The following is a 15,925-nucleotide window of genomic DNA, read 5'->3' on the forward strand; positions in this document are numbered from 1 at the left end:
AGAGAGAGAGAGAGAGAGAGAGAGAGAGAGAGAGATAGTCGACCAATAAGCAGCTAGAAACTTGGCTCACTTCCAGACAGGAAGTAATACCGGCTTTTCTAAAAGTTGCAGAGTTCGCTCTCGCTTACTCTTCGTTGGGCTCTCTCGCTCGTTTTACTCGCTACCGGTGCGCGTCTTCGCTTCGTAAGCTACCCCGGGATGGACTCGTCCGAAGTAATAGTTTGGACGATGGCTAACGAGGGCGATTGTTTGGGGATGCTGATAATTACGTTAGTTCCTTCTCCGCCTATCTCCATCTTTCTTCTCCATCTTCTCTCCTTATCTCCGTCTTCTCACACTCTCTCTCTTTCTCTCTCTCTCTCTCTTTCTCTCTCTCTTTCTCTTTCTCATGACAGTTTATCCAGACGCGAGGATAACGAGCCTTATCCTTCTTATTCTTCTTGTACCTTCCTTTCGTTCGTTCGTCGTTCACCCAAAAACTTCATTCGAGCGAACGTCGAACTCAAAGTTGTCTTATTTATAACAAGCTTTTAGAGAAAGCGCGCGAGAAAGAGAGAGAGAGAGAGAGAGAGAGAGAGAGAGAGAGAGAGAGAGAGAGAGAGAGAGAGAGAGAGAGAACATAAACGAGATTTCATAAGAAATTATAAATATTGAGTCATAATTTTCTCGCTTGATCGTATTCCATGTGAAGTCAAGCAAGCGTTAATATAATTATCATTATTTAAAATTGTAAAAGAAAAGAAAGTTTATAAATCTACAGAGAAAAAGAGAGATAGAAAGAGGAAAGAGACAGAGAAAGCGATACGACTTTTACACGCACGAGTTGAGAGATGAAAACAACGCTCGTTATTAGTAAATCTGTTCGTGAAATTCCTCCTTTCTATTGGCATTAGACTAACATCACTTAGATCTCACCGACGTAACTTCGCAATAGTCTCGCATATCGTTTTCGTACATATATAGAACGCAAGTATGCGATGGTTTCGTGCACTTTCACATAGATACATACCTATATACATACATACATACATATTAACTGAAAGTGGGAATAGGGGCGAAAGGGATGTGTACCGAGATTTTACGTGGGCTCGTAGAAATAGGATGCAAACGAGAATGCTTGTTAGTGAGACTACTCTCATACGAATCGTTCTCGTGGTTGTTCTCTTTCTCTTTCTCTTTCATTGGGTGAGAGGAAGAGAAAAAGAGATAGAGACAGAGAGAGAGAGAGAGAGAGAAAGAGACGAGGTCGATGAGTAGCATGGAGAATGTTTACTTATTACGAGTAAACACAATCCATCATTCTCTTCTCCCAATCCTCTCTCAGCGTCGTTGAAAAGTATCCTTCGTATTGCAAAGATCCATATCCACGATGCTCTTAACAGTTCGTTCTGATATATGTCAAATTAATATCTTTTTTCTTCGTAATAATAGTCCCTTCTTCATCCCTTTTGTCTTTCGTCTCTATTTTATTTTTATCCTCTTATCCTTCATTTAATTTTAATATACCTTGTACATAGGTACATACAACTTATATGAATATTAGATTGAAATTTATAGCAGTAAAATCGTATTATCTGATTTATATTTAAGAACGACTAGTGAATATATCGGACGAGTAAGTTATAATTGCACACGGGAATATCTTCGTTAATGATAGGAAGAGAAAAAGAAAAAGAAAAATTTTCTCTGAGAAGAATATGTTCGATTTAAATGGTTTTAATGTTTGCTTGAAAATCATATTTTACAAAGTATAGAGATAATAAGAATTCTTTTATACGATATTTATATCACTTTAGAATGTGATATTTTCATAGAAATAATAGATCGTTTTGAATCTTGCGAAGAATAAAACGATTGCTTCTCAAAGTATTCTATTATGTACGATAACGACAGTAAATTACCATGAGACGAGAGTATTAAAATAAAATAATTACATTTCTTTTGATTCAGAAAGTTGAGAGTTTTGTTATCATCGATAATTCGATTTTAGAATCGCAATCACAATGATTGAAAGCAACGAAGAGAGACGATTAATGGAATACATTTTCTTTTGTTACTTTGAATTGCAGTTAAACGATTATCAATGCTTCTCATAGTTCAGTGACATCACTGAAATCACATTAAATCGTTTTGCGAATCGCGAGGAACAATAACGGAATATTATTAAATTATCTTCCGAGTTATATTTTTTGTGTTTTTCCTTTTATAATTCCGAAGATTGTTATATCATTGGTATTTTTAACAATTAATTAGCAGTACGAGAGATAAACGTCATTAAAATATCGATGGGTACTATGATCAATTATTTTCTTGGATTTATATTATTTATATAAATTTGTATAAAAAGTATATCTTAGAACGAAAATACGTCTCTCGTCTTAATCGTTGATAAATCTATAAAATATCAAACATTTACAGAAAACTGTTTATTAAAATAAAACGTGTCTCATAATTTTAAATGTTGTACAGATTTATATCGATTTGTTATATGAAAGATTTTAGTATATTCCCGTACAAAACGAGTGTTAAACATTTTTCGTATCACTTTGATATCGTTGTTAGACATTTGAATAATAATTCGAAAACCGATCGTTGATTATCACGAAAACAAAGCTTATTCTGTTCATGCTCTCGCGTGTGGAAAATCACGAAAGTAGTATGTTCTAGTTTTGTTTACACGGATGGTGGAGGATATATATATATATATATATATATATATATATATATAATAGTGCATGTACATCTACAAAAGGTTACCACGTTAGTGAAACTTTCCGTGCGAGGTGAGAAACACTTTATCATGGACATCCTCCCCGTTAGTAGAACACTATACATATATCCGAAAGTCTGCAGAGCCTCGGCCCATTACCGAATCTTTACGACGCTTCGTGGAACCTGCACTCACGAGTATTGTATTTTTGCCCTCTTTTAATTGAAACATTAATCTTCTTTTCCTTTTGTCTTTTCTTTCTTCTTCACCGAAGTATACACGGATACGACGATACCCAATAAACTTTATTTCTCTTACCTTTTATTTTATTTTTTCGATCGTATTAATTAAAAGCGTATTAAGTAATGTCAACCTATTAATCCTTTAAGACATTTTGAGAAGTCGGTGGAAATTTCAGTGAGAAAAAAAGTTGTATACATTTTGAACTTTGTTTAAAGTATTTAAAAAAAAAAAAAAAAAGAAAGAAAGAAAAGAAAGAAGAAAGGAAAGATCAAGTACAATGAACGATTATCGATTTTACATAAAGTTATCGGTTTTACATAAGTCTTGAAGAGAAATGAGACAATGTTATAAAAAAAATAAAAAATAAAAAAAAATAAAAAAAGAATAAAAATGTATATCGAATAATGTCGCAATGAAACATAATCGATGAGGAAAGAATAGCCAAAGACCGATCGAGGTTTATTTCAAAAAAGCGCAAACTTTGCACAGCGAGATTGAAAGTGTACATCCTTCATTTCGTGCAGAGAAAGTATTATTTTAGCAGGAGAAACATGATTCGCATAAATTCTTAGATAAGGATCAAAAATCAGCTTGGGTAAAGTAGAGGATCTATTTTCTTCGCTGATCAAGCAAAACATTTCGGAGGTAAGCGTTATGACTTGAATTTTAAATAAACGAGGAGAAGACCGACCCTTCGCCGTCCTAACCGAACCTTCCATTTCCGATAAATGTCAAATGTAGCGTGATTCAGATCGATAGTCTTATCAACCATCGCCGATCTTTCAAGTTGGAATATATTACAGGAATAAGAAGACAATCTTTTCTCTCGAATTCAGGGATTATCAAATTTTTCAATATTTTACTTACACAACAGATATATTAACTGAAGACAAAAAAGAACGTCATTAACGTTTTCATTATTCGGAGATTAAAAATTTAATGAACTGAATCGAAGTAATATATTCGATTCAGTCGAACGTATTTACTATAATTTTATTCAATCGAATGAACATGAAATCACATATCGTTGTAAATCGAATGAAATATATTAGAAGATTTCGTTAAGACGAAGATATGAAAATTATTTTTAGATAATCGGCTTGGGTGCATATGTACGTGTGTGTGTGTGTGTGTGTGTGTGTGTGTGTGTGTGTGTGTGTGTGTGTGTGCACTCGCATACATATGCATATGTCATAAATGTTGAATGTGAAATATCAGGCCAGATGAATAAAGTGGAAAGTTGCTTTAAGCCGGTAAACGGTTCGATCGTTTCTACTCGTTTAACGTTGAACATCGATATCCTCTTTTCCGACGACAAAAGAGAGTCCTATTGGGGGAGGAAGAAAGGGTTGAGGGAGAGGGTGAATCGAGGGAAGCTGACGGTGACGAAGCCGAAGAAGGATGAGAACGACAAAAAGAGAGAGAATCAAGTACGGATATCGAATGAGAAACGCGACGACTTTCTCCTACGCTGAGCACAGTAACTTCTTTTCCACTCTGCGGAAAGTAACTCTGTAAGTTTAAGGGTGATTTCCATAGGAGAAGAAAAATCTGCGAAGTCTAAGCGAAGGAAGGATTGAAAAAATTTTACCAATTTTTAACGACTTGATATTAATATAATATATATATAATTAAGACGCAATTTATTGCGTAAAATCATTTAAATATTTTTTCATTTATCTTTCCACTTATCATATACTTCAATATATTGTTATATAATTAATACGCAAGTTTGTTGCGCAAGGTCATATATATTTAATACGCAAAGACGATATATCCTCGCGTTAGTTTTGTTTACAGTTTTCTTTTTTTTTTTCCAATCGCACGTAGAGTCCGAACAACTTGTTAATCGCATTTCACGTCATTTCTCATGGAATCGTCGTACGAAATCATAACAATGTTTTTTTTATTTTCTATTACGCAGGTGTAAAGAGCCTGGAAGATATCTGAAGGATCTTCCGCCTACTGCAGTGATTATTTGCTTTCACAACGAAGCCTGGTCGGTTTTGTTAAGGACAGTTCACTCTGTATTGGACAGATCACCGGATCAGCTCATACAAGAAATTATTCTCGTTGATGATTTCTCGGATATGCGTAAGTAATTAAAAAAAAAAAAAATAAGCAAAAAAAAAGGAAAAGAAATGAAAAGATAAATTCTAATTAATCAGTCTTATATTAAAGAAGATACTTATTTATGATATACCCGATAACATCGATATACATAGATACGTAGATACGTAGAAATCAAATAACATTAAGATTGATATCGAGATGATGATGACGATGACGATGACGATGATAATAATGATAATAATAGTACGTGGTTATTAACGTATTCCTATTCAGTTCGAATCGTTCGTTAACTTTGCGTCACTCTATGGTTTCAGGACAGATCGATTAATTGCAATATATCTCTCTTTGGTGCAGTTGAAACGTAACCACGCTTGATATGAATAGAATCGGATCTCCCTTCATATATATATATATATATATATATATATATATATATATATATATGCATATATATATATCCTTTTCTCTGCTCTTTGTCTCTCTCTCTCTCTCTCTCTCTCTCTCTCTCTCTCTCTCCCTCCCTCTCTTCTTCTCTCTTTCTCTTTCCTCGTTTCCTGCCTTTGTGTATCCATTCCCATATCATATTTCGATAGAAAATTTAAAAATGTCAATACGCATCGATAGATCGATCTCTATGTGCAATCTGCTTTTCGTGAGATATGAAAGAAAGTATTTTTCTTTTTTTTTTTCTTTTCCTTCTTATTCTTCTTTTTTTTTTCTATATTTTTCCCCTTCATTCATTCGAGTCGTTCTTTTCGCGTAATAAAGACTGCAAAAGGGAAACCAACATTGATGGTTTTTTGAGATCGTTGAAGATTAGATATGTATGTTCCACGTATATCTATGAGCAAAAAAAAAAGAAAGAAAAAGAAGAACGAGAGAGAACAACGAGTACGAAAATAGAAGAAAACGAATTGGTCGTACTAGTTCTGTTTAAAAGCTCGAGATAAGCTACCTTAGTGACCGGAAGTGGGCTTCATAAACATACTCGCGTGGACTTTTGTATAAGGGAAAAGCAACGTGTACCTATGTAACCTTGATTACCTTGATAGGGACCAGCTGATAATTTTATCATAGAAACGAGATAATAAAGTTCCTTCGTTCTCCTTCTCCCTCTCTGTCTCACTCTATCTCTCTCTCTCTCTCTCTCTCTCTCTCTCTCTCTCTCTCTCTCTCTCTCTCTCTCTCTCTCTCTCTCTCTCTCTCTTTATTTTCTACGATTTCCACGCTACCGTCGTCCGATTGCACGTCACGAAAGCGGCAGCTTCGTTTTGAACACGCGAGTTCATTCAAAAAAAAAAAAAGTTTTAAAAAAGAAAGTTCTTTCGAACTTGTTATACTTTACATTAAACAATCTATCGCCCCTATCGTTTTCCTTTAGTTATCGGCTTTGTCATTATTTGTAGATGTATTTATAGAAAAGAAGAAGAAAAGAAAGAGTTAAAGGAAAAAAATAAAAAATAAAAAGAAATGAAAAAAAAAAGAAAGAAAATATGAAGAGAACGTTAGAGGTAGTCAATCTTCTTTATTGTACCGCAAAAGGGGTATGGCATAAAAACGCTTTTTACATTTACATCAAAATCCAATTTGTGTCAGTCCACGCAGGTGTGTGTTAATAAAATTTCCTCGTTTTTGTGCGTCGCCATTTACATCATTCTGGGGAGTCAGACGGCAGAAAGGAAAAAAATAGAAAATGGTGTTGCTCAGAGAGCAAATTTTTCCTCATTATCAGAGTAAAAAAAAAGAAAAAAAGAAAAAGAAAAAAGAAAAGAGTTGAGAGTGAGTATTATAAGCCTTATCCGTGTCTTTGGCTTCTTCTTCCTCTTCTTCTACTTCTTCTTCTTCTTTTTCTTCTTCTTCTTCTTCGCTCAAAGATGCAAATGGTATGCGGGCTCGATGTAAGTTCAACCGCGTCGCGAACATTCCGAGGATTTTATCGATTTCCTTGGCCATTTCCATAGAGCAAACAGGAATGGAAGATAACGCGCGGGTCACAACGATCCACGAACGGAATCCCTTTATAAACCATATCCATAGTCAAGCGAGCTTAGAGCGTGTAGATTTAGGATCACCGTCCTGGCTCTCTTGCAAAGCTATTGTAACGTAGAATAAATCAAGGGACGTCCACTAATTACTTCAGCCTTCTGAAGCGCACTTCTGTGGTCACCCGTATCCTCGTAAATCTAAATATCGTGTACGATAGTTGTATCTTTGTACGGTCATTCTATGTTAAATATTAGGAGACGACATCATGAAAATTTTTCGGTAAAACTTTATATATTTAAGCTCTCTCCATTATCCAGAAAAAAAAAAACGATAAAATGAAATACTTTTTGATGAAACGTTAACAGTTTCTCGCGAAAAGGAAATATTATGTTTATTAATAGCGTATATAATGAGGTTCTCTATATGTATATATGTGTATATGTATATAATCCTTTTGCACTTGACAACATCAAAATTAATATCTTATGAAAATGTAAAAGTATTATTTAATTTTCTCGAATATCGTTTTATAATTGTTACATGTGATAGAACTGTGATAAAAGTTTTCTATATTCAATTTTATGAATGTGAAAAAATCGCAGATACTGCTTTTTTTTTTTCTTTTTTCTTTTTAATTTGCACACGACAATCTTTATGATTTATAAATTAGTATAATTGATATGAATATTACAATTTATACTAGGTCTTACAATGACGACAACGTCATACGGTCCTTGCTATGCGTCATTAATACATATCATTACATATTTTAGAACATATTCGGGTTGCTGAGAAACACGTACATATTTGGAATGGTGTTGATTGTTTGAGTAGTTTCAATTTATTAACGTGTAAATAACCGGTTACATTTACCCAGTCGAAATGCGAAATTTAAATCGTAAATTGGAAAATATATGACTAGATGCATTCGTGTGTGCTCGTGTGTGTCTAGAATAAATTCCAAATGAAAAGAAAAAATCTTTATTTCATTTCCCGTTGTATTTTTAATTAAATTCAATGAAACAGGATATCGAACAATAGAGAAATATTGGTTTTTTGAAACTTCTGTTCGTTCTTTTTTCCTTTCTTTCTTTTTTTTCTATTTTTTTTTCTTTTATTTTTTTATTTTATTTTTTTATTTTTATCTTTTTTTTTGAAAAGAAAAAGAAAGAAAAAGAAAAAAAAAGAAAGAAAGAAAGAAAGAAAGAAAGAAAGGAGGAAAGGAAGAAATAAAAGAAATCATCGATCGATCGTTCAACAGCTCATCTGAAGCGGCAGTTGGAAGATTACATGATGAACTATCCAAAGGTGAAGATCATTCGTGCTCAAAAACGAGAAGGTTTGATCAGAGCTCGTCTACTCGGAGCATCCGCTGCCAAAGCACCGGTCCTCACGTATTTGGACAGTCACTGTGAGTGTACCGAAGGATGGCTCGAACCTCTTTTGGATCGAATCGCACGAGATCCAACGACGGTAGTTTGTCCGGTGATCGATGTTATCGATGACGCTACACTCGAGTACCATTGGAGGGACTCAGGTGGTGTGAACGTCGGTGGGTTCGATTGGAATCTTCAGGTAAACCAATCCAGGCTTGACTTTAATTTAAGTAACGATTGCGCGAGAAGGAAACTGTCCGTATAAATCCGGAGATGGAAACGTGAGTAAGCGAAGTGAGATTCTCCGTTTCCTTTCCTTTCAAATACGTTGGAAGGAATTTTAATTGGAAAACGTCGATTAAGACTAAGAACTGTATAACGTGAATTGCCTCATTTTCTTTTTCTTTCAGCAATATAATCTTTTCTTCCTTGAAAGAAGAGAAAAAAAAAGAAAAGAAAAGAAAAGAGACAAGAAAGAAAGAAAGAAAGAAAGAAAGAAAGAAAGAAAGAAAGAAAGAAAGAAAGAAAGAAAGAAAGAAAACAAGTAGAAAGTTAGTAGTTTGAAATTCTCTTCCTTTCTCTCTTCTTTTCTTTTCCTGTTTTTTTTTTCTTCTTTCTTATTTTTTTCTTTTCATCTCGCGAGAGCGTCGTTATGCTAAATAACCCGTCAAGTTTACGACCTTCTCTTCTGTTTTTTAATCAGTTCAACTGGCACGCGGTACCGGATAGAGAGAAGAAAAAGCATAAGAATCCGGCGGAGCCTGTTTGGTCGCCAACGATGGCGGGTGGTTTGTTCTCGATAGATCGGGCTTTCTTCGAGAAACTCGGTACATATGACAGTGGATTCGATATCTGGGGCGGTGAGAATCTCGAGCTGTCCTTCAAGACTTGGATGTGCGGAGGTAATCTCATTGTTCCGAATTTGTGATAGGATCGATATAAATATCGTATCTTTGATATTATTGATTCGCGATGATAAGATGAATGAAATTACGTACGTGACTGTAAGCCATGATTCAAGAACGAAATCGAACCGTAGGTTTCGCGTGAAAATTCTTTTTCAAAGTTTAATTCGAAAAGCGTTAACTGTCCTTTAGGCACACTGGAAATAGTGCCGTGCTCGCACGTGGGTCATATCTTCAGGAAGCGTTCCCCTTACAAGTGGCGTAGCGGCGTGAACGTGCTCAAGAGGAATAGCATAAGGTTGAGTGAAGTGTGGTTGGACGAGTACGCCAAGTACTACTACCAAAGGATAGGTCACGACAAGGTGAGCACTTCTCTTTTGCTGCTTGAATAACCTTTCTACCGCTCGGTTTTTAGCTTCTCTCTCTCTCTCTCTCTCTCTCTCTCTGGCTCTCTGATTCTCTATCTCCCTCTCCCTCTTCCTCTCTCTCTCTCTCTCTTACTCTACCTCTACCTCTCCCTTTCTTCCTTCCTCTTTCACGGTTTTCGTTTACGAGAAGCGACGTGTGGCTGCTTAACTTCGTGAAATGTGACATACGAGTTCTCTCGAGGGTGACAATGCTTGCAAGATTTATCACGGATGTTTCTGCGGAAAGAGATTCCGAGTGAAATTGATGAAAATTTTATAAGACCTCATAGATCGTTGGGTGTTCTTAATTTTTTTCTCTGTTAAAAGAAAAAGTTTGAAAACGAAGGAATGAAAGAAAGAAAAAGAGAGACAGAGAGAGTTAGGGAGAATGATATAGTTTATGCTTGTATATATATATATATATATATGAAAGACAGCGATATAAGCTACACAAGTGGTCGATGATGGAAAGGAGCATGACTCGGGACTTCTCGTAAAAAGGAAACCGTAAACGATCGAGGAAGGTTCGAGTAAAGATAACTCGCCTGTCTTGGCTTCTTCTACTCCTGGCTATAACGATTTATCGTTTATCGTCGATCTTCATTCGTTCCTTGTCTTCGGGCCTGCCACGATCGATGGGCCGAAGTGATCAAATAAAATGGATTGCGCCGGTAGCTCCAACTTCTTGACGACCAACGATGTACATACGTCTTCCGATTTTCACATTGACATCCTTTCTCGAGCGATAAATAAAAGAAGACAAGCGAAACGACAAAGGAGATTTCTCTATCATAATTTGTTATTGAACGATTGGATCAATTCGTCAAATTATCGATCATATCGTGAAAAGATTCTTTTCTAAATAACTATCTACAAAAAATTGTTATTATTATTATTATTATTATTTTCTATATAACTACATATACATATATATGTATAACATAATGATTAATCAATTTCTTGGCATTGATTATTGATAAGAAAGTACAGAAATAAAAACACAAATATACATTTTACAAATACGTATATAATAATTCTAATTTTGACACATTGTTCACGGTTTGACTCTAATTAATTTCACTTATCGTATCGTGAAATCTAACGTTTAATAGATCGATCGTCTTCGTCGATAGAGGATATAAAATTTTACAGGAATAAACTAAAAAAAAAAAAAAAAAAAAACGAACGAATCCTACGATTTAAGAGCCATCACGCTAACGTCGTTTATCCGCATATTCATAATTCGAAAATACAGGGCTCTAACTTTAATTAAAATCTTAATCATCGCTGAATTATCGAACAAGATCATCTGTTCTTCATCTTGCTTTTGGACGAGCTTCACGTTTTTGTTCATCGAAGCGTAAAAATCCTTCACCTTCCCCTTTCTTACCCTCCTCTCACAATCTTTCTCTTTTTCTCTCTTTCTTTCTCTTTCTTTCTCTTCTTCTTTTTCAGCCGAGTAAGCATCCCGGTGGGTAAACTTCCCAAACTTATGATTTACGATTTTTCAGGGTAACTATGGGGACGTATCGGAACGAAAAGCCCTAAGGAAAAAGCTTGGATGCAAGTCGTTTAAGTGGTACCTCGACAACATTTATCCGGAACTCTTCATTCCAGGCGAAGCCGTAGCTTCTGGAGAGGTAAGATCTCCGACAGGATGTTTCTCGCTTTTCTCTTCCTTTAGGTTTGTTAGGGGAGCATTGCTCTTTTCGATAGAGCAAAAGACGATAGAAAATAGAAGAAGAAAACCAGATAGAGATGCTGACATCGTACCAATGTCAGGAAACAAACCCGTGGGGAAGAAAAGGACGAATGGTGTTTCCTGTAACAACGCCGTGATGTCTCTTTGATCCATCAAAGCGTCGAATTACAGTTCTCTCGCAGAGAGAGACTTCTTTTTCTTTTTCTTTCAGAAAGCTAGACTGCTGGACGCGTTTGCTTTTCTGCTACTTTTCAACTTTCTTTCTTTTCCTTATATCACTTTTTGTATATTATATTTTTCTCTTAAAGGTATCTTCTGTTAAATTTATCACACGTGTCTATCTTTGAAAACAGAGACTTCAGTATAATTACTATAGTGATTCTGAAGGCAACGTCTAGCGTACCGTCAAACGTTAATTACTATCGTTTAACACGTTTTCCGGTACTATGCGTTATTCTTTCTCCCTCTCCCACTCTCTTTCACTGTGTCTCGCTCTCTTTCTCTCTTTTTGACCGACCAATATCGTTTCGATAATAGCTCGTTTGTTTACTGGCTTCGCGGCGAGTCGTAAGCCCGTGGCAAAATTCGAAAGCACTGTGTTCTACACATTGCCGGATATGTTTTAATCGAGTTTCTCGTTAATTAATTTACAGTTCTCTCTCTCTCTCTTTCTCTCTCTCTCTCTTTCTCTATCTATCTATCTATCTATCTCTTTCTCTTTGTATCCCTCTTTATTTCCCTCTCTATTTCTCTCTCTATCTCTCTCTATCCCTATCTATCTATCTTTGTGCGCCGAGGGCACTATTATCACGATGAAAATTCGTTTACGAAATCGGAGATGATAATTCGCGAGTCGTATAGCTTGCGACACGATCCCCCTGCAACAATGTCGATCGCACATTAAAGAGAGAAACGAGAGGGACGAGTTACTGAAACTGAAAGCGAGTTAGGAAAGTTGTACGTTGTAAAAGTCACAATTAAAATGTTATTTATCGGCGTGAACTTAGACGGTAGGATTGTAATCAGATTAATTAGCAACGGGCTTGCTACGGAAACGACGAGAGAGGAAGAAGGAGCGGGGAGAAGGAAACGGAACGTTGTAATATCCGAAAGAAAACAAGCACGCTTAGTGATTTTCATTTATTAATGAAATTTTCATCGAATATTACTGTCGAATCATTTTATTATCATTCTTCATTAATTCATTCATATCAAGTATCTATCTCCTAGTTTATAATCTGTTGAATGAAATTCGATCGATGAAATTCTACTTACTTTGACGCCGTAATCGAGGTATCGTAATTGACGTTAAAAAGAAAAGGAAAAAGAAAAAAGAAGAAAAAAGAAAGAAAAATAAGAAAGAAAAGAGAGAAAAATTGTCCTTTATCCTAGACGAACAAGTATCATCTTAGAAGTAAGCTGGTCTCTCTCTCTCTCTCTCTCTCTCTCTCTTTCTCTATTGACACTTTCCGGGCGATGCACCAATTGACATGCAAATTTCGCGTCGGCTTTGGCCTTTCATCGATCACGAAGCAAACAGACTATATAATCGATTAGCCGCGTCTTCAATGGGCAAGGTAAATGTACTCGCATAGCTAGCGACGCTTCGTGGCTTTTGTTCCGTGCTCCTCCAATCCGATCAACTCGCGAGCAGCTCCTCCTCTCGGTTCGTTACAACGTCCTGCGGGTGTAGGATTGTTAGTGGCAGAGGCGATGATTGATGCCGACGAGCTTGCGACACAGGAAACAATGGGTTCGATTGGGAAACAATGCTCGGGTCGTCCCGATTGTCGAGGCAATTTCGATCGGGTCGGATGCGCGAGCCTTCTCCTCGTCCGACTTACCCGATCGGAAATCGATTCGTCCGCGATCAGCGATCAGGAATTCCCTTGGTTTTAAAACATAGAGAAGAAGAAACGTCGCTGTAAACCCAGCTAGAAACATGTAGTAACTACTATCGAATCGCATGTGTTTATTGAACGTATACGAAACGCGAGGTTATTCGACATTCGTCAATTGCCACTTGATATTGTTCGATTTGTCTCTAGAGTATATCGATATTGTCCAAGAGTCAATTTTTATATACACACACACAAACACATATATATTATATATATGTGTGTGTGTGTGTGTATATCCGTCTTCTATATTAAAGGAAAGAAACAGGAAAATATATCAATAACCGAATGACCATTCAAACCGTTTGAAAGATTTATCATTTTACGATTCTTCTAGTATCTGCCAGATCAAAATCCAGATTATCGATCCTCAATGTGTACCATCTAAACCGATTTGATTTTGATTTCTCGTAGGGATTGCTCTAGCAATACAGTTTTAATTTCTCCCTCGTTACTAACGATCAGTCACGATCTTGATTTATATCCATAGCACGGAGACACTCCTCTGGCATTCGTAATCGCTAAACGATCGATCTTGTATAACGCGTGTCATTTCGTACAGTGAAATAGTAATGATTAAGCTATTCCGATTGACATCAAAGTCCAATACCTATATCTTTCTAAATCGATTTAATGCTTAAATTAATAAAAAGGAACGTTCGTTTCTCCGATACCCTATTATTGCCCGGAAATTCGTCGAGCAATTTCCGTTTCGTTCTTATTGGCCAATGGAAAAGCGCGTCTTGAAAGCAATACGTCCGTCGATCGAACATGATAATAGAAGCCAACGGAATCCGGTGTGGAGTTGTGCGAATGGTATCGAGCGTTATTTTATCCCCCTTCTCTCTACCCCCTCTCCCCTACCCGATCATTCTCCTTTTTTCCTCTTTTCTTTCCTTTCCTTTCCTTTCTCTTCTTCTCTTCTCTGGTATCCAACATCCGACGTATTTCGAAGCGTATATAGAATAGGGAACGCTTTTTCCAATATTTTTCCCAGAGACAGCAAGAGTGTGGATTGCGAGTTGAAGGTAGATGGGACGAAAAGGGTAGGAAGGATAGGTAGGACGAAGGGCGGGAGGAAGGTAGAGGTGGTTGTAAAGGATAGACGATAAAAAGGAAGAAGAGATTAAAGAATGAGCAGATATATTCAGGAAAAAGCATTGCACGCGGCTTCTCGCTACACTCCGGAATGTCTCGACATGCAAAATAACAATTTCCATGCTCGAAAGGCACGAAGCCATCCCGTTCCTTTTATCCTTTTCTCTTCGTCGTCCTACTCCTTCTCATCCTCGTTCTCTTTGCCTCGAAGGAGCAAACCTTCTCTCCTTTTTTTTTTCTTTTCTTTTTACATCCTATAAACCCCCACTATTCATCCCACTCTCATCGCGATTCTGAATCCCCTTTCCTTCTAATCCATCCTTTCGCTTCTCTCTCTCTCTCTCTCTCTCTCTCTCTCTCTCTCTCTCTCTCTGTTTTTTTTTTGTTTTTTTTTGGTCAAAGGGAAGCGCCGATCTTCCACTAAATCACGTTGACGCCTCTTCTCGCGCATCGGTGAGACGACCGTCGCATGCTGGGATGGATAAATGGGGTGGCAAGGGGTGGAGAGGATTTATAGTACTCGCTGCTCGACGAGCCTGTCCAGAAATCGTGCACAGCGTGAATAATTTCCATTGCACGTGTTACGCTTCGTACGTGAGCCTCGACAAACGAGACGAGGTTTAGTCGGTAGACGAAGGTGAAAAAAGGAGGGGAGGTAAATGCGATTTTCGAGTCGTTTCGAACGTTCTCTCTCTCTCTCTCTCTCTTTCTTTTTTTTCTTTTCCTTTTTTGCGTGTCTGGTATAACGCAACTTCCTCGCGTTTCGACACCGGCGAGGCAACCTTCCGAGCAAACGTTTGAAATTATTAGATCGTACAATGTTCGATATTGATTCCTTTATTTCTCGTTACCCGTTCCTTTTTCCTTTTCTTTTCCTTTTATTTTTCTTTCTTTTCGTATTAAAGTACAACGTGAAAAATTATTTTTTAAGTTGTCTCGTCTCTTCCTAGAGATTTTCTTCCGAAAGGAAATGGGAAAGGAAACGATATTTTTTTCTTTCTTTTTTCTTTTTTTTTTACATTGACGTCGAAAGATCAACGCTCCTCGCATTGAGAAATTCTCGCACGTCCGGCAGGCTGGAAAAAGGTTGTGATAGAGTTGGTGGGACAGCCTCGGGTTATTTCAAAATCTCTTTTCGTTTACCCGAATCGGACCGTGGCCGAGAATCCCTGACCGTATCTTGGAAATTTCAGGAAACTATCGGAAGAGTTATCGATAAGTCACTTAGTTTTTATTTTAGCTTACAACCAATGACGACTGCGACGACTACGACGACTACGACGACTACGCTGACTACGACTACGACGAATACGACTACGCTGACTACGACTATGACTACGACTATGACTACGACTACTTCTACCACCACTACGACGACGTAGAAGAAGAAGAAGAAGAAGAAGAAGAGGAGGAGGAGGAGGAAGAGGAGGAGGAGGAGTAGGAACAGGCATGATATGAAAAGAGAAAAAAGAAAAGGTAGAAAGAGAGAGAGAGAGAGAGAGAGAGAGAGAGAGAGAGAGAGAGAGA

General features: G+C 36.9%; 1 protein-coding gene across 5 annotated transcripts in view; it reads left to right on the forward strand.

Moving 5' to 3' along the window:
- LOC122631419 (putative polypeptide N-acetylgalactosaminyltransferase 9) overlaps positions 1 to 15,925 on the forward strand; it is a 167,188-nt gene that overhangs the window by 145,807 nt on the left and 5,456 nt on the right. For all 5 annotated transcript variants that reach the window (XM_043817078.1, XM_043817074.1, XM_043817073.1 and 2 more), the window contains 5 exons: positions 4,878 to 5,047; positions 8,274 to 8,587; positions 9,092 to 9,290; positions 9,486 to 9,655; positions 11,212 to 11,340. In XM_043817078.1, the coding sequence (XP_043673013.1) occupies positions 4,878 to 5,047; positions 8,274 to 8,587; positions 9,092 to 9,290; positions 9,486 to 9,655; positions 11,212 to 11,340 (982 nt within the window). The remainder of the gene's footprint in view (positions 1 to 4,877; positions 5,048 to 8,273; positions 8,588 to 9,091; positions 9,291 to 9,485; positions 9,656 to 11,211; positions 11,341 to 15,925) is intronic.

Source organism: Vespula pensylvanica, chromosome 9 (assembly GCF_014466175.1).
Source record: "Vespula pensylvanica isolate Volc-1 chromosome 9, ASM1446617v1, whole genome shotgun sequence".
NCBI lineage: Eukaryota > Metazoa > Arthropoda > Insecta > Hymenoptera > Vespidae > Vespula > Vespula pensylvanica.